The sequence below is a fragment of the Jaculus jaculus genome, chromosome 6, assembly GCF_020740685.1.
Source record: "Jaculus jaculus isolate mJacJac1 chromosome 6, mJacJac1.mat.Y.cur, whole genome shotgun sequence".
NCBI classification, from domain to species: Eukaryota; Metazoa; Chordata; class Mammalia; order Rodentia; family Dipodidae; genus Jaculus; species Jaculus jaculus.
This window is the reverse complement of record NC_059107.1, coordinates 9,944,735-9,964,373: the sequence shown is the minus strand read 5'-3', so window position 1 is coordinate 9,964,373 and position 19,639 is coordinate 9,944,735. Positions and strand designations below refer to the sequence as shown.

Below are 19,639 nucleotides of genomic sequence, written 5' to 3'. Positions count from 1 at the left end.
CTCTCTCATAGATAAATAAATAAACAAAAATAAAATATTTAAACAGCTGCTTTGAGAAGTTTATTTGGAGGCCAAAATAGGAAAATCATGAATCAAAGGTTGCTGTGGGCTGCAGAGTAAGATACTGTCTCTGAAAGTCAGACAAATACAACATAACCAAAACCAAAAACAAGCCTACCAATTGTTTATCATGAAATATTGTTTGTATACATATGGGAACTGAAGTTTACAATCGATACTTTTGGGGCTAAATAAGCTCTTCTTTTCCAGTGTGCATATGTATATTTGGTGTGCATGCATGTCTGTGTATGTATGCATGTATGTGCATACAGTTGTGTGCATAGATGTGTGGAGGCCAGAGGTAGACACTGGGGTCTGAATCTAGAGCACACCAAGCAACAACGTGGCATTCTAACCACATATTTGTACTATAAATAAAATAAATAAATAAATTTAAAAACCCATGATTAATGAAAAATAGTATCTTCCAAGTGCCATGAACCACTTCCATTGCCAGCCTAAAAATACTATTGAATATTATTAATATTCTAAGCAAAGAGTTAAATGTTGAAGATAAAATAAGGAAGAAACACATTTTCCTATGTCAATCAAGAATATAAATTTGATAAAAAGAAAAGATAAAACAATTTTTAAAAAGAAGGAAGAAGAATATAAACTTGCAGGATAAAAAAAATCAGTTAAAAATGCTCAGTAAGGGCTGGAGGGATGGCTTCGAAATTAAGGTGTTTGTTTGCAAAGTCAAAGGACCCAGGTTTGATTCCCCAGGATCCATGTAAGACAGATGCACAGGAGGCACACACATCTGGAGTTCGTTTGCCATGGCTGGAGCCTTGGTGCTCCCATTTTCTCTCTCTCCCTCTCTTTCTCCCTCTTTCTCTCTGTCAAATAAATGAATAAAATATATTTAAAAAATGTTCAGTAATGTTTCCATAAGAAACATTGGTTCTAAAAGCCAGGCATGGTGGCACATGCCTTCAATCCCAGCATTTGGGAGGAGGAACATCACGAGTTCAAACCCACCCTGAGACTACCTAGTGAATTCCAGATCAGCCTGGGCTAGAGTGAGACCCTACCTCAAACCAAAAACAGAAAAAAAAAAAAAAATTCACATCTATAGTGCTAAAAAGTAAAAGATGGAAGTAAATTTAGAAAGCAATAACCTGTATGTTGAAAACTATAATATTGATGAACATGTTTTCTGAGCTTTGTACCATAGTGAATATTTAAATATGTAAATAAGAAAAAGTAGCCATATGCTATGTATTCTGAGGCAGCAAAGTCATTAGCAGTGTTAGTTAACAGAGGACTCTGTGAGCTGCAGAGCTTGCCAGCAAGGCAAGATGTGCCCACTGGTGTAACAATGGCATGTCTGTTATGGGGGTAGACAACTGCTCTCTGATTAGAACGAGAAAGAGCTCATGCCTGGTAGTAAAAAACCTACTGAGCAGGTCATGGGTCAGAAGAGGAAAGCCACTGATGTTTGGGTAAATGGATATATTGTGTCTATTAAATTGCGCTCTATTTGTGTATGTGCTCATAGGTTTGCTGCTCTAGCTTCTGGTCAGTTGCAGTTGGTAGTGACTGCTGGGGAGACTCAAAATTTGTCAAAGTCCTGAGAATTAATGCTTAGTACTAGATGACTCTTCCCTCAGGGAAGAGCCTTGGAGGGAGTGTCATAGGTTGTGGGGTGTCATAGACTGTGGATGAGGTAGCCAAAAGAAAGAGACAAAGAATGGGGAGGCGTGCTGTGGAATGTTGTCTTCTGCGCACAAGATGTCCTTTGCATTCGTGACGTCACAGTAGCTTTTGTTACCTGCACAAGATGCACAGTACTGGGCTTAACCCATCAACATGTTGTCATGAATGATGGAGGAGGAAAATAACAAGTAAATAAATAACAAGTAAAATGACCTCAAAAATAGAAGAAGGGGATTGGAGAGATGGCTTAGCAACTAAGGTTCTTGCCTGTGAAACCTAAGGACCCAGGTTCAATTCCCTAGTCCCCATGTAAGTCAGATGCATAAGGTAGCACGTGCAACTGGAATTCATCTGCAGTGTCCAAAGACCCTGGTGCACCCATTCTCTCTTCTCTCTCTCCCTCTCTTTCTCTTTCTTAAATAAATAATTTGAAAAAACATATTTAAAAAAATAGAAGAGGGACTAGTTAGGGTGTGCAGGGCTGGGAGGCAGCTCAGTGGACATAAAGGTAAAGGAAGTACTCTTTCATAGAACTGATCCACCTAGGAAGTTGACTATTCTTCACAACCACTGAGAGCTGAGCCAGGCCTCTCTGTTGCCAGGAGCTCTCCTTGGCATATTGTTTGAAAAAGGCAAAGCCTTTTCACAAAACCAGGGGGATGCTGGGAGGAGAATGGTTCCTGAATAGACTAGCATCCTAATTGCCAGAAGATGTTTACACATTACAATAAACAGAAGAAAGAAATTCAGGTTGAGCGTGGGACCAAGGTGCTATTCACCAGGAATGTTTATTGCTTGAACACTGTCATGCACAGTGAAAGAGTTTGAAATTTGTTGAGTACATGAATGCATGAACAGGTAATACATTTTCCCCCTTATTAACCTTAGACATTGTATAAATACCCTCCATGCTAGGTGTTTGAGTAGATTCTTTTCCTGTGTGTTACATTGCATAGGGTTGCACTGCATTTTCCTATGAATTGTCTTTCAAAATACCAAGGCCAAGGGAACATCAAGCTGAAAAGGTGTGTATTATTGTTTATTAATCAAACAAGCTTGGTAAGCAAAAGTATCTCTTAGGCTTCTGTTCAGAATCTTTATGTCTTCTCACACAGTTTTCAGGACCAGCTTTAATGAGTCAATGAGGGATTCCCAAAGCCATATTTTCTGCTCTGGTAGCCATCATCCCACCTGTCTCCTCAAGGCCCCCATGACCTCTTTGTTCCTTAGGCTGTAGATAAATGGGTTCAGAAGAGGGGTGACGATTGAGTAAAGCACCGCCACCGTCTTGTCCCGGGCAGGGGAGTGCAAGGAGTGCGGCTGGGTATAGGTGGACAGAGTGGTCGCGTAGAACAGGCTGGCCACGGTCAGGTGGGAGGAGCACGTGGAAAGGGCTCTTGCCTGTCCTTTCCCTGAGCGCATCTGGAACACGACGGCCAGCACCCGAACATAGGAAGCGAGAATGGCCAGGAATGGTAGCAGAAGAATAACCAGGCCACTCATGAGGATAGTATGCTCATACTGGGATGTGTCCTGACACACCAAGGGCAGGAGGGATGGAACCTCACAGAAAAAGTGGTTGACAAGCCGAGAGCCACAGAACGGGAGATGAAAGGCATACAGCGTGTGCACGAGCGCGTTGACAGAGCTGCTGCTCCAGGCACAGGTGACCAAGGAGCAGCAGACCTTCCTGCTCATGAGCACAGGGTAATGCAGGGGACGGCAGATGGCTATGTACCGGTCATAGGACATGAAGCCCAGCAGGAGGGCTTCGGCTCCTCCCAGGCTCAGGAACACAAAGGCTTGGATCTCACAGCCCAGAAAGGTGATAGTCCTGGTATCAGACAGGAAGTTAGCTGACATCTTGGGCACAGTGGTGGAGATGTACATCATATCGATGATGGACAGCTGGCTGAGGAGAAAGTACATGGGGGTGTGGAGTCTGGGGTCCATTCGGATGAGGTAGACCAATGTGACATTCCCCATCACAGCCACCAAGAAGATGACAGCAATGACCACAAAGAGAAGAGTGTTCATGCAGCCATATTGAAAAAGACCAACAAGTGTGAAGTCTGTCACCAAACTGTAGTTTCCTGTTTCCATGGCATAAGGTGAAACGTCATAGCAAGTAAAATGTGTAAAGCCCATGAAATGATGTGGGCCTCCCCTTGAGAGAAATCAAAATGACAGTTATTCAATGTGAAGGGTTTACTAGAGTCATCTTAGCACAATCTTTTGCTCTTCTCTCCTTACATTAAGGTTGCATTTATTGAAAAGTAGTCATTTTAGTTCTGTTTATATAATGTATGCATATATGATAACTACATTTATAACATACAATATCTAGTTGTATATATTAATGTAAGACTGAGTGCTATTTCATCATATGCATGAGACATGCACAAATTAGATCTGGAAAATTTGCATTTTTCTCAGTTATTTCTATATGTCTGAAGTCTCCAAGCTCCTCTTCAAGGTTTTGATAAGTAGGAAATAAAAAAATAAAGGTTTTTACTGATTTAAGAATCAAAATGATATCAAAATGGTAATCACTTAATTCATTTGTGTGCATCGTTTCCAAAAGGTACAATCCTCTTGGCAGATGTCTTTCTGGTGATAGGCTACAGCTTTGGTTCCTTCTCCCACTCAGTTCTCTCGTCTATGTGATGAATTCAGCATGATAGCATTGTTCAGATATGGTGTGGTTTTAATAATTCTTTGCTTTGTATCTCAATTTTAATTATATTGATTTATTACCAGTAGGAGTTAAAACTATAGTAATATTTGAGTAGAAATAATGTTGCAGATTTTATGACTTAAACAGCATTCACTTTTTCAAATAAACATAGGCACAATTGTATAAATATGAAGAAAAAGAACAAAGTTATAATAAAGCTAAGCCAGGTGCGGTGGTTCATGGCTAAAATCCCAACACTCATGAGGCTGAGGTAGGAGGATCAACTTGAGTTTGAGGCCAGGTTGAACTATATGGTGAGTTCTAGGTCACTCGTTGCTAGAGTGAAACCCTACCTCAAAAAAAAAAAAAAAGAATTGGTTAAATTTGAGTTAATATTTATTATTTTTGACTGACACAGCATACAAGGAATGCTTAAATAAAACTACTGAACTGAAATTTTCTTTGTGTGCTGAACACAAAGCCTACCATCTATATATTTCCAGAGCAAATGATGTCTACAAGTGTCACCCTTTAGAAATAGATGATGATATCACCTGAAGTAGCTTTAAATTTCTAGGCATTAATTTGATCTTGACTATGTGACCACTGCACAGTAAACATTCTTGAAACACAAAGATAATTGAATCAATGTGATTCTGCTGAAAACTTGTAACTGCTTTTGGAAACTTGAAAGGTGGCAAAAACTAGCAAAAGTATGAAATAGGGTCTGGAGAAGATGACTTAGCAATTAAGGTGCTTGCCTGCAAAGCCAAAGGACCCTGGTTCTATTCCCCAGGACCCAAGTAAGCCAGATGCACAAGATGGTGCATGCATCTGGAGTTTTTTTTTTTTACAGTGGCTAAAGGCCCTGGCACATCCAGTCTCTCTCTACCTCTTTCTCTCTATCTCAAATAAATAAATGAATAAATAAAATATATATTTTAAAAGTATGAAATAGCTTGGCTGTGTCCATTAGAACTACAAAAAACTAACAGAATTCTACTACACGACATTTTATTTTCCAATAGTTTAAAATAGTTTTGCATTACCAACATACACTGAATGATGCTTATATTTTATATAATTATAATTAAACAACTTCTGTGGTTAAATTACCTTCAGTGGAAATTCTAGCAGGCCACCATAGAAGACAGGATCGGTGGCAGTGGATGGTAGTTCTTAGTAATCAACTCACAAAAAGTCAACCTAAGTTTCAAGGGTATAAATTTCAGAATATCAAATAATTAATTTTGATACAAATTTACAAAGATAAAGGAAGCTAAAAGGAAAGTGAAGAGTGTTGGCAAGAGCATAGTGTAAAGGAAATATGAATGCAAGTCTTCATACAAGAAATTGGTAAAAATTGGAATCACTATGCAAGTCAAAGAAAAAATAAGAGCAAAAAGCCTGGTGTGGTGGCACACACCTTTAATCCCAGCATTTGGTAGGCAGATGTCAGCAGATTGCCCTGAGTTCAAGGCCACCCTGAAACTACATAGTGAATTTTCCAGGTCAGCCTGGGCTAGAATGAGACACTACCTCAATAACCCCCCAGAAAAGCTTTAAAAAAAAAAAAAAAGAAAAATATAACAGCAGTATAGCTATAAGAAAAGCATATACTAAAAGAAAATACCATGAAAGTATATTATATAGTTTGTAATGTTGCAGATATGTTATTAATTGATTATAGAAAGCATACAAAACTGCTTTGAAATCACAATGGGCAACATTTTTCAAAAAAAAATTTTTCAAAAATGTTTAATGATCATTCTTTCCATGAGGATTATTAATTCAATAGTATTTATTCCTGAAAAAAAAGGCACGCTTGGTGGTTAAGGTGCTTGCCTGTAAGGCCCACTGATCCAGGTTTGATTCCCCAGTACTCACGTAAAGCTAGATGTACAAAGCAGTGCATTTGGACTTTTTTTGCAGCAGCTAGACACTCTGGTGCACCCATTTTCTCTCTCTCTCTCTCTCAATCTCTCTGTCTGTGCTTACAAACAAACAAATAAATAAAATTGTAAAAAAGGTACATTCTGAGACTGATAAGTTTCAACAATTCACTTCTTTGGACAGCTGGTGTCAGTGGGTTTGGTGGGAAGTCTACATCTGACCAATGCACTATTCCAGGGCCTCATCAGGAAGCAAATGTTCACACAGAGTGCTACCTGGTTGTTGCAGTCAGGTTCGCATTGCTGGCAGACATCACCTGAGTAAGAGCAGCTTGTGGTGGGGGGGTTGGAGGTTTATTTTGGCTTGCAAGCTTGAGGAGAAGCTCCGTAATGGCAGAGGAAAATGATGGCACAAGCAGAGGGTGGACATCACCTCCTGGCCAACATCAGGTGGACAGAAGCAAAAGGAGAGTGTGCCAAACACTGGCAAGGAGACACTGGCTATAATACCCAATGATGCACTGCCTGCCCCCAATAATACGTTGTCTCCAGAAGGCTTTAATTTCCAAATTGCCATCAGCTGGGAACCTGGCATTCAGAACACTTAAGTTTATGGGGTACACCTGAATCAAACCACCACAAGGGCCATGGAATTAAATACAGCAATTAAGAAAAAAATTATTATTTTTATATAAAGGCAAGAACATGAGAAAAAAGAAAACTTTGATTAACTGAAACAAAATTTATAAATAAATGAGCATATTAAAAACAGGGGCTGAAAACCTGCAAAGCCTAGGGACCTGAGCTCAATTACTCAGTACTCATATCAAGCCAGATGCAAAGTGGTACATGCATCTGGAGTATGTTGGCAGTGGCTAGAGGTCCTGATGTGCCCATTCTCTCTCTGCCTTTTTTTCTTGCTCTGTTAAATAAATAAAATAAAATAAAACCCAGAAAAGAAAACAGGTGGTTATAGTCAGGTAATCATCTACCTAAAGTCAGTATCCGTGTTAGTCAAATAAAATAATTACAACAATTTATCAAGGAAAAATAATGTTGAGAATATTGTTAGGTACATACTTGGATTTTTTTCTAAATACACATGGTGTTATTTTTAAATTAAAAATAATTTATCATGAGCTTTTGCCACTTTAATAACTTTGGGACTAATAGCTTCCCATTACTGATAAACATCTGGCAATATTTATTGAGTCAGTAGCTCTACATATCAAATGCCTCCTGGGGACAAAGATGTCAGGTAGGATATCTATTCTAAGAACAATTGGGAATGATGAGTACAGCCCAAAGAAGAAATTTCAAGATGATCAATGTGATTATGTAACGTCACCTATACAGAAAATAGCTCTGCAGTCAGACATTGACAAATTTTGTACTGAGTATAAACACACACCCGTAAACATAATAAATATTGGTCACAAAGTAGTAAATGTGTTATATGACTGAAATATCAAATAATACTCTGTAAGAGAAACACAGTGGTGTTTTCTTGTCTCATGCTGTTTGGCTGAGGGGCACAGGGAGGGTTCCACTGACCTAAATTAACTCATGTCTCTGCCACGTCCCTCTGTGAGATCAAAAGGCAGCTTTTATTTTACTCCTGATTTTGATACATGATTCTGTTGCAGCCACTGTTGGAGGATCAGCCCTAGCGTATCAAATGTTTCCAGAATCTTCCACAGGTGACTGCGGAGAGTGTGGGTTCCAGGCTGCTTTCCTGGGATCTTCTTGGGTGTCCTGCAGGGAACCTAGCCCAGGGCTTTGGACATGCTAGGCAGGTGCTCTACAATTGGACCATCTTCCTAGTTCTTGGTGTTTTTGAAACTCAGTCCTGCTATGTAACCAGGTGGGTCTTGCACTCTCTACATAACCCACACATGCTTTCAAATTCTAGTTCTCCTGCCGCTGCCTCCTGTGGGCCCGGATTAGGAAGCTCTGCCATTCCATCCTGCCACACGTCTAGCTTCTGATCATCAGAAATATTAGTCACACTGTATCCCACCAGTTATTGCACATGTTAACTGGCTTCTAAAATTCTGTGAGGTTTGAAAATATACATTTATCTTTATCTTAATTTCGTCACAATAAAGACAGTATTTCCACATTTTGGTCAATGTATTGGAAATAACCTAATCAGGTTTTCTCTCACCTCTGATTACAAAATATACTCTGTATGAATAGTAGCGATGGCAAATCCTGAAAGTTCTCTTCATGGTGACACAGGTCACCCTAAGTCAGACGTGGCTCAGGTGTGCGCTGTGAGGAGGCACGTGCTCTCTCAGTCCAGAGCAGCTGAGCACCCTGAGCCTCCACATGCCTGAGGAGACCCCACCCTCTTCACTGGATGTCAGAGTCCACTTTTTTACTAGAAGAGATTCTGAATAAAAGGGTCTTTACATTTTTAATTTTTGTGTTTTTTTTTTTCAACGTAGGGTCTCACTCTAGCCCAGGCTATCTGTCCCTCACTCTGTTGTCCTAGGCTGGCCCTTTTTTTGGTGTTTTTTTTTTTTTTTTGTTTTTGAGGTGGGGTCTCACTCTAGCTCAGGCTGACCTGGAATTCACTATATAGTCTCAGGGTGGCCTCGAACTCACAGCAACCCTCCTACTTCTGCCTCCCAAGTACTGGGATTAAAGGCACGCTCCACCACACCCAGTCTAGGCTGGCCCTTTAATACCACTGCCTCCCAAATGCTAGAATTAAAAGCATGCACCTCCACACCAGTCATTTTTAATTTTTTTGTTTTTTGAGACAGACTGTCATGTAGCTGAGGAGGACTTTGAACTTCTCCACTATGCCCAGTTAAGTTGGGATCAAATTCAGGCTCTTGTGTGTGCTAAATGAGCACTCTAGCAATTGAAATGGTTTAGCAGTTAAGGTGTTGCCTGTGAAGCCTAAGGACCCAGGTTTGATTCTCCACTGCCCATGTAAGCCAGATACACAAGGTGGCACATGTGTCTAGAGTTTGTTTGTAGTGGGTGAAGGCTTTGGTGCACCCATTCTCTCTCTTTCTCTTTCATTCTCTCTCTCTGCCTCTTTATCTCTCTCTCAAGTAAATAAATAAATATCTGGAAAAAACATCCCAACCATAAAGTGATTTAACAATGTCAGGTAACTCAAGGAGATGGGGAACTGAGGAAATCTATAGGGCTAGAATCAGCAAGGTGGCATGACCACAAGGCAATAAAAACCATTTTAAAAAGAATTGGTAAACTGGGGGTGGTGGGACACACCTTTAATCCCAGCACTCAGGAGGCAGAGGTAGAAGGATCACTGTGAGTTTGAGGCCACCCTAAGACTACATAGTGAATGAAGTCCAGGTTAACCTGGGCTAGAGTGAGACCTTTCCTCAAAAAAAAAAAAAGGGAACTGTTAATAGTTATTAGCCGTGTATCATACACATACAAAATATTTTTCATCTTTATTGTTGTTTATTTGGGAGAGAAAGAGGGAGAGAGAGAGAATGGGCATGACAGGGCCTTCAGCTGTTGCAAACAAACTCTAGATACATGCACCACTTTGTGCATGTGGATTACATGGGTCCTGGAGAACCTCCTGGGTCCTTTGGCTTTGCAGGCAAGTAACTTAACCGTTAAACCATCTTACCAGCCCACAAAATCTTTTATTGTGATGCAACTGAATAAAAATCTCACTACTTTAAAGTATCTTACATAGTTTAGAAACTTTTGTTATTCCAAGAGTATTGTAGAATACAGTTAAGTAATAAGTGTAATGCTTAATTCTGAGATCAAAACAAGGAGAAAAAAATGTATTCCTACTCAGATAAAGAGCTCAATAACTGCTTAGGACATGCTCTCTCAGGTGTAGAACATGACAGATTAATAACACTGTCCTCCAACACTGCACACCGAGCCCTGACCCGTTTGTCTTTGTATCTGTGAGATGTTTACTTTCACCAGAACACCAAGTGTCTTCATTCATACTCTGATATTCTTTTCACAGATGAATTTTATATAATACTTGGACTGTCCAGTGTAGAATCAACCCAAATCAATAATATGAGCATTCCATTAAGATGATTACAAAATCATACCAGTGAGACTCACCTTTGCAGTATGAGATTAATTTATGTTCTTAAGCTCAACAAGATGTGAAAACTTGCTCAGGAAACTGCTTTGCAGTAGTAATCCACGGCCAAACAATTCCTTGGTGGCTAAGTGACTGTGGTGGGAAGGAGCCTTCTGGCCTCTAGCAAGCTGAGCCTTTGAACGTGAAGAATAAAAATAGATTTTGTTCTCCAGAGTATTAGGCAGACATACTGTCTTTCATTTCATAGAATAATTAATTCAGTAATAACTTAAACTGTGGTGGAGGTGGCCTCATTATTAGAGATATATCTTATTTACTAAGAATTCTCTTGCAGGGAAAGGAGCCTGCCAAAATATAGTAGGACCCCTGACAAGTCACTGTCATTCACAGATAATTAGAAAGCCACAGTTATCCCTTCCTTGATTAACTTTTAAGTAAGGTTGTAACATTTGTTGATCATTTCTGATAAGAGATATATGAAAGCAAAATGACATGCTTCAAGGAATCAAACTATTTATTGAATCTTCTGAAAAAGAAATGCTGAACTTCTAAAACCACTAATTTCAAACACATTTCAGGAAATATTATCACACTATGAATCTATAATATTGTTGATTTTTGCCTCAAATGACAAACTTCCAATTACTCAGCACTAAAAATCCAATGGAAAATAGAATTTAAACAAAACAATGGTTATTTATTTCATTCTCTCAAATGTTTTAACGTCTTAAATGGTCTGGCTGCCTAATGAAAGTTGTACTTCATTGGGTTTCTTTCTGCATACTCCTGGGAAAACTTGGTCTCTTGTCCACAATTAAGCACATTGTATAAAAAAGAAATTATATTGTATTATAATTTGTGAAAGTACTCCAAAAAGGAATTTAAAACATGGTTTCTAATGCTCAAAATATATTTGTTCAAATGAATAAAGAATCATAATTGGTAGCTTGTATGGCTTTTAAACACCTCATTCTTGAGCTGGGCATGGTGGCACATGTCTTTATTCACAGCACTCAGGAGGCTGAGGTAGGAAGATCACCATGAGTTCAAGGCCAGCCTGAGCTACAGAGTGAGGTCCAGTTCAGCCTGTGCTAGAGAGAAATCCTGCTTTAAAAAACAAAATTTCTTCCTTCTATTATACATTTAATATAAACTAGATGCTTTATAAGTAACAAATTGAAATACATAGATTTTGAAAACAGCATAACCATGATTGAAAGAACTATGTAATCCAGGATATATATCACATGAAATAACAATTATTCTTGAAGACAATATTTAAGTGAAGGCCATGATCACTGTAGGAGGAGAATCATATCTTTGGAAGTCACAGGTTGACTCCGATGCTGGAAGCATGAATAGTTCAAGCGCCACCTTGTGCATGTAGCTTATGTGGGTAATGGGGAATCAAACCCGCAGGCAAGTGCCTTAACCACTAAGCCATCTCTCCAGCCCCATGACTGATATTTTTGGGCTTGAAAATGCCACCATTACTTATTCTCTTTTGTTAGCTCCTTTACAATATATTTCAAGTGCTCAATGGCCCTTTTTTTGAGCTTGATTTACAAAAGTCACAATGTCCTGATTCACCTTCTGTTTCTCTTGCTGACTGTCTTTATTGCCCCCAAAACAAACACACCCAACCTAATGAGTAAAGCTAACAATAGTATTTCATTGTTACTGGTGAGTCTTTAATGTTGGATGATTTTATTAGTCTGTGCTCAGTGTTCTGTTTGTTAAGGGTCACTTACAAGAATGTGTTTTCTCAGTGCTTGGTTATGGCTAGACAGCTTCCCTCCACTGTGAGAGGCTGGCAAGTTTGGGGTCTGGCAGGACCTTTGTCTCTCTTGTGGTCTTTTGTCACTCAGCAGTTTGGTCTGAACTTCTGTATTTTGGAAGCAGGACCCCATGAGGACCAAAATATGCCTAGGACAACCTGATGCTGATGAGATAGATAGATAGAGAGAGAGAGAGAGAGAGAGCGAGCACCAGGGCCTTTGGCCATTACTACCTCAGCCTTTCTTTCTTCCTTTCTTTCTTTCTTCCTTCCTTCCTTCCTTCCTTCCTTCCTTCCTTCCTTCCTTCCTTCCTTCCTTCCTTCCTTCCTTCCTTCCTTCCTTCCTTCCTTCCTTTCTTTCTTTCTTTCTTTCTTTCTTTCTTTCTTTCTTTCTTTCTTTCTTTCCTTGAGAAAGAGACAGACACAGAGAGAAAGACAGATAGAGGGAGAGAGAGAGAATGGGCGCACCAGGGCTTCCAGCCTCTGCAAACGAACTCCAGACGCGTGCGCCCCCTTGTGCATCTGGCTAACGTGGGACCTGGGGAACCAAGCCTCCAACCGGGGTCCTTAGGCTTCACAGGCAAGTGCTTAACCGCTAAGCCATCTCTCCAGCCCCAGCCTTTCTTCCAGCTATTCTCCTGTGGCTACTGACGACACAACATGTTGTTTTGGAGTTCCACTGAATGTCAGAGTGGCTTTGTTATCTGCCTGTAGGAGTGGGGTTCCTCACTGACCTTTGTTTCCTCTTCCATATAAATCAGTTTCTAATTTAGTTCAAATTATTTACAAGGTACTTTTCTCAATTAACTCATTGCTATTTAAAATCTCCTCTACTTTATGGGTCACAGATACAAACATACAGTATTCCTTTTATTTAGTAAGGCTGTGTATATGCTGTGTATATGCCTATTATTTTACTAGAAGTATAATTCAAAATTTATTTCATGTAGAGTATGTGTTTTGATTGACTAGTAGAAATAAGTTCAAGACACTCACTTGTGTAACGTTTTATTGCTTATGTAACTTTAAATTTGTTAATCTGTGGCCTATGGCCCCCTTCAGGTGTGTCTCAGCAGTTATCTGCACCTTCTGGAGGAGTCAGGAAAATGTTAAATTAGCATCTTACTGCACAAGCTAAGAAATGAAAGAAATATGTCAGAACCTAAAAGAGGGAGAGAAACCACTTCCCCTTCCTTTACATGCCTTTCTAAGGTTCCTCGCTGCCCCTCAGTTTTCTGACTTACGTAGTGTTTTATTGACAGCTTCCTGGGAGTTTACAAAGATTTCCTCTCTGGTGGTTTGGTTGCTGGTCCTCAATACATTGTTGTGTGATTGTCACCTGCTGGTCATCATGTGTAATAGCATCTAATTTCACATGCCATCACTGTATTTAATCTTTTTTATTTATTTTTTAAAAAAATATTTTATTTTTTATTTATTTGAGAGAGAGAGAGAGAAAGTAGAAGATATATAGATAAATAGATATATAGAGAGAGGTAATGGGTGTGCCAGGGTCTCTAGCCACTGCAAACAAACTCCAGACATATGTGACACCATGTGCATCTGGCTTATATGGGTAATAAGGAATTGAACTTGGATCCTTACACTTTGCAGACAAGCATCTTAACCACTAAGCCATTTCTCCAGCCCTTAATCCTTTTTTGTTTGAGGCAAGCCCAACAGACTGGCCTTTTCTTTATGCAAGACAGTGAGAGCGAGAGTGACAATGAGAGAAAATTGGTGCAAAAGGGCCCCAGCCACTGCAATGGAACACCAGACAAGTGCAACACCTTGTGCACGTGTGCAACCTTGCACTTGCATCACCTTGTGGTTCTGGTTTACATGGGATCTGAAGAGTCGAAGATAGGTCCTTGGGCTTCACAGGCAAGTGCCTTAACCACTAAGCCATCTCACCAGCCTCCTTAATCCTTTTCTTAAATTGCCCACATTTAAGGTGATGGTCTTGTCTGGGCCTGCTGTTCAAGGACTCTGTCAATGTGTTTGCTGCTGTGAGCTACTTTGATTTCAGGGCAACAGTCCCTTCTGCTGAGATCTCTGTACAGTTAATGTGCTTGTACTGACCATACCTTCATCAGATAATTGCTCTTAAATTTGATAGTCTGCAAAGTATGCCTCCACAAATTTGTTGAATATTAAGAAAAATTTACACCTAATTTTCTCTTCCAAGTGAGTCATAATTTTTATGTGGGCATATTTTCTTTGAGTTTGGGGAGAGGCTTTGACAATACATTACATTACAGGGATGTCCTTTGTTGAAGAAAAACATTATTCAGTGGTACGTTTTTAGTGTGGTGATGGGGTCTGTGAATGTACCTGTGTGTGTGTGAGCGCGCGAGAGAAACAGAGACAGAGGGGGAAAGAGAGAGAGGTGGGGGCTTGCTCATATCACAAGGTGTATGTAGAGGTCAGATGATGATGTCTGGGTGCTGGCCCATGCTTTCCACCTCCTTTGAGGCAGAACCCTACATTACTCACTGCTGCTTTCTCCAGGCTAGCTGGCTCTGGTGGATTTTTCTTTCTCTCTCTCTATCTCCTTTCTCACCTTTTTGAAGCTACCTTCGAGTTGCCTGGGACAAAGCAGTTGATGGGAGGAAAGAGTTCGTTTCTGCTTACGGTCTCGGACGGAAGCTTCAGCATGGCAGGAAAGCTCAACATCAGCCCTGAACTGAAATTTTTTTTTTTTTTTTTTTTTTTTTTTTTGAGGTAGGGTCTCACTCTGGTTCAGGCTGACCTGGAATTAACTCTGTCATCTCACGGTAGCCTTGAACTCATGGCGATCCTCCTACCTCTGCCTCCCGAGTGCTGGGATTAAAGGCATGCGCCACCACGCCTGGCTGAACTGAAATTTTTTTAAAAAATTATTTTTATTTATTTGAGACAGAGAGAGGGAAAGAAAAAGAAAGAGAGAGAGAGAGAGAGAGAGAGAGAGAGAGAGAGAGAGAGAAAATAGGTATGCCGGGGCCTCTAGCCACTGCAAATGAACTCCAGATTCATGTGCCACCTTGTATATCTGGCTTATATGGGACCTGGAGAATTGAACCTGGGTCCTTAGGCTTCTCAGGCAAGTGCCTTAACCACTGAACCATCTCTTCAGCCCTTAATTGAGAATTTTAATACATCAGCATACTGGAATTTGATCATATTCTCCTCCCATTGCTCTCTTTTGTCCCCCTCACTGGGCCCTATTCCTCTGAGAACCCTCCTCCCTCCTCTTTCTGAGTAGTGTTTCTTCTGTTTCTACATCTCATCCTTTCTGTCCTCCTCTGTTCTAGATGTCAAAGTGTTGATGGGCTCAGTATTGTGCAGGTTTTTTGGGAGCAGTGACATCCACTATAAGATCCTAAAAGCACCAGTTCGTGTCTGGAGGCTATACCATCCTGAACATACCCAGTCTCGTCTGATCTTGGGAGTTAAGCAGGATCAGGTCTGGTTAGTACTTGGATGGGAGTATTCATAACTTCTATGCCCGAATCAACTCACGATTCTGAGAAGTTTCTGCAGAGAACCACAGGCTGAGATAGCAAATGAGCAACATATCCAGATATTGCAGCTTTACATTCTGTGGATCTGAGACGGGTTGTCAATCACTGGCTTGCCTCAGAACCCAAGGGAACAGCAGACATGACTTTTAAAGTTAAGTACAGATACGGCGTAGTATCTCCCTAGCTACAAAATTTACTCTACACACACGTATATATACCTGTTACCTTTTCTGTAAGTGGAGGATAAGATGCCAAATGTATGTGACTGTCCTTTAGAAAGAACATTGCTGGAAACAGTGAGGGGCATGCCTATGGGTTCTGGTCTTTTCTCAGCACTTCCTGTGTGATGAGATCAGACACTCAAGACATTTTTTTACTAACTTAAAGTCAATGGATTTTGAGTATACATCATAACTGAGTAGACCCTCACATTTTAGTGCATAACCACTTCATTAGTGGAGTGACTTGCCACTCCCTTTGTCAAGATGAGAGCAGGTCCCAGGTCCCACCTGCACTCTAGAGGAGGCGAGCTCACAAAGACACAGAAGAGGTGTTCGGAGGTCTCCCTGGGGTCAGTCACAGCAGCCACTCGGGCATGCTTTTCTTCGAGGTCCCCACAATCACATTCCATCTCTCCATTTATGTTTTCCTTTAAAAATATTTTTATTTATTTGCATGCATGTGTGTATCTGCTTGCACACATGTGCACTATTGCCAGTGAAAACAAATGCCAGATGCTTGGGCCACTTTTTGCACCTGGCTTCACATGGGTGCTGGGGAACTGAACCCAGACAGGGTCACTCTGAATCTGTGAGAGAGGCACATCTGTGTCCCTGCCCCCTGGCACGATCTGTGTGAAGGTGTGTAACACACTGAAGGACGCTCCTGGTGAGGAACTTGACCAAGTAGATAACGTGTTGCACACTTTCCCCTAAAGGTTCTCAGAACAAAAGCTGGAGAGTTTTCCTGGAGGAAGTAAGCAAATAAAAAGAACTCTCTTTTGGCCTTTGTCCTGGATGTCTTGACAACAAACATCACAGCAGCTGGCGACCAAAGGTTGGGAGCAGATGGTGTGGAGTTTGCCATCGGTCCCAAGTCCCTCCTGCCAGCCTCAGTCAAATGCCGAGAAGAATGGGTGAATCTGGAGTACCTGGCAGGGACTTAACAAATGCCAGGGTTTTCTCACAAACCCAGTGAATGGCATACCTAAGAAATAATGGTGCTTTTCACTTACATGACTCATGTATCATCATTACAGGTTGATTTCTTGAGTTACCTAAAATCTTGTACCACACACTCTGGGAAAATACCAAAGGTTGGGGATGAAGGGGAACCCCAGTGTGATTCCACAAGAAGCCTTGGGTGGGAATTGGAGAAATGTAAAACAAATTGCTTTGCTGAAGTCCATGTTCCATGGCAGTCACAGAGAGACTTCCGGCTCATGTCAACAGCGCCGATGGAATGGAGGTTGTTCACTCGGAACACAGAGGTAGGAGGATCACTGTGAGTTCGAGGCCACCCTGAGACTATATAGTGAATTCCAGGTCAGCCTGGGCTAGAGTGAGACCCTACCTTGAAAAACAAAAACACCACCAACAACAAAGAATTGGGGTTGTTTTGAGCAAAACACCTGGAATGCTGTTAAGGAATTCAAAACAGTAGAAATAAGACTTTACTTAGAAGAGCCGTGTCCCACTTGGCACTGTGATACAAGTCAGTGGAAACTCATCTTTACCTCATGAGTTATTTTCCATGACTGTAACCAAACTACCTGATATGGACAACTTAAAGAAGGAAAGATGACCTTTAGTGGAGGGCTCAGGAGTTCAGTTCAGCCTGGCAATGAAGGTCTGGCGGAGCATCTCAGTTCACATCCTGGCCTTGTCCTTCGTGACCCCAAGCCCATGAGGTGAGGTCAACTGTGGTCAGGGTAAGGCTTTCCTTACAGTTAATCCTCTGTAAACACTCCCACTGACATACCTCAAGGTGTGCTTCTGTCTTCTAGATGATTCCAAATCCAGTCAAGCTGACAAGGGAGATTAGCCATCACACTCACTTTGTTTATTCATCTCTGTGGAGCATCTAGAGGCATTTTTTGGTTCATAAAGCATCTGATATTTTACTATGAAAATTTAAAGAGCTTTATTGAAGCCCAGAAAAGGCAAATAAGCTATAGGTTAGCACTTGATTGCACCTAGGAAGGCCAAAGCCACCTAAGGTTGTGTGGAATGACGTAGGCTGGGGATGTCCGATCTTCTCGTCCCCACCAAATGTAACAGGGCTACTCACGGGGACAGGATGATCAGTGCTTGTGTCCTTGACCCATAAAGTCTGTTAGCGCACACAGTTTCTCTCCTCCCTTGTTAATAATGTATGGAATGGTCCTGGCCATTATAAGGGAAGGCGGGAAACACCAGGTATCCCAGGGGTGAACTGGCCATTGAGCTGGTCTGTATCTTACATAGAAAAATTCTCTTGAACGATGAGGATGAAATTTCAAATCATGCCATCCTTTGACTACCAAACCCTAGACCTCTTCATAGACCCAGTGAAAAGCCTGCTCTTTGATAATCTGTCAACAGCCTGATTTCCCCAAATTAGTGCCTACCACTTTCCTTTATTATTATTATTTTTAATTCTAAGTTAAGCTTTTGCAATTGTAATTTGTGCTTGGGAGCTCAACCTCAGTGTTTACTTCTGTCCTCGCACAGTCAAGTTCCCTACCAGAAGTCCCCTACTCTTTCCCAACTTCTCTGCCACCCCTCAGCAACCTCCTCAGTGCTCCCTTCACCTCCTTATTTCTGAGGGTGTAGATCAGAGGGTTGAGGAGTGGGGTGACGATGTTGTAGAAGAGGGTGAGGAACTTGCCCTGGTCCTGGGAGGAGCTGTTGCCAGGCTGCATGTACATGTAGATGATGTTTCCGTAGAACAGTGAGACCACTGTGAGGTGTGAGCCACAGGTGTTGAAGGCCTTTTGTCTTCCAGAGGCTGATCGGATTTTCAAGACAGCCCTCACAATGTAGCCATAGGAGACCAAGATGAACATCAGTGGGGATAACACTATGCCCACTGCTAGGACGAAGATGGTGCCTTCCACAGCAGCAGTGTTGACACAGGCCATCCTGATCAGGGCCGGCATCTCACAGAGGAAGTGGTCCACCTTGCGGTGTCCACAGCGGGGTAAGCTTAGGGTCACTGGAGACATGGCCAAGGAGTTGGCCACCCCACAGCCCCAAGCAAGAGACACTAACCCCACACAGAGCCGTGGATGCATGATCACCATGTAGTGCAGGGGCCTGCAGATGGCCACGAATCGGTCATAGGCCATGACGGCCAGCAGCAAACACTCCACACCGCCCAGGCCCAGAAACAGGAAGAGCTGCACCGCACAGCCCGCGTAGCTGATGGTCTTGTCCTGGCCGCCCAGGTTGTAGAGCAGCTGTGGGATAGAGCTGCTGGTGAAGCTTAGGTCCAGGAGAGACAGGTGTGTGAGGAAGAAGTACATGGGGGTGCGGAGGTGCGGGTCCAGCCGGGACACCAGGATGATGGTGGTGTTTCCCACAAGGGTCAGGATGTAGGCTGTCAGGATGATCACGAAGAGGACCTTCTCCAGACCTGGGCGGTCAGAAAAACCCAGGAGGATGAAAGGGCTGTGGGCACTGTCGTTGGCTGTGTCCATGAGTACTATACCTGAGGAAAATACCAATGCGAATGATGACCAGAGCCAATACTGAGAGAGCGCTGGCAGTGAGCCAAGCATTCTATGTGGTTTTCCAAGTATCTACTTGGCCTCCACAATAACAACGTGGAGTTGGCACTATTATCATCATTCCCAGCTTAAAGAAAATGAAAATGAGGCATATATCTATTGAGCAAATTGTCCTATGTAGAAAGTGCCAGAGTTGATTCTGAGCCTAGGGAACAATAGCTTAACTCTTGCCCTAACCACTTCTGGTTCTGCCTCTAAATCTCTAGAACGAGAGATAAAATCGTGCCAATGCCCAC

General features: G+C 41.7%; 2 protein-coding genes across 2 annotated transcripts; both read right to left on the bottom strand.

Moving 5' to 3' along the window:
- Positions 1–2,901: 2,901 nt before the first annotated feature.
- On the bottom strand, positions 2,902–3,822 carry LOC101616410 (olfactory receptor 2AK2-like). The gene has a single exon (XM_004657435.2). The coding sequence runs from the start codon at positions 3,820–3,822 to the stop codon at positions 2,902–2,904; it is 921 nt and encodes a 306-aa protein (XP_004657492.2).
- Positions 3,823–18,368: 14,546 nt separating this feature from the next.
- Positions 18,369–19,313, bottom strand: LOC101616119 (olfactory receptor 2W3). Its single transcript, XM_004657434.2, has one exon. It carries the CDS (start codon positions 19,311–19,313, stop codon positions 18,369–18,371), a length of 945 nt encoding a protein of 314 aa, XP_004657491.2.
- Positions 19,314–19,639: the final 326 nt, after the last annotated feature.

Coding starts and splice junctions, on each gene's coding strand:
- LOC101616119 (XM_004657434.2), bottom strand. CDS start 19,313: ATGGACACAGCCAACGACAGTGCCCACAGCCCTTTCATCCTCCTGGGT.
- LOC101616410 (XM_004657435.2), bottom strand. CDS start 3,822: ATGGAAACAGGAAACTACAGTTTGGTGACAGACTTCACACTTGTTGGT.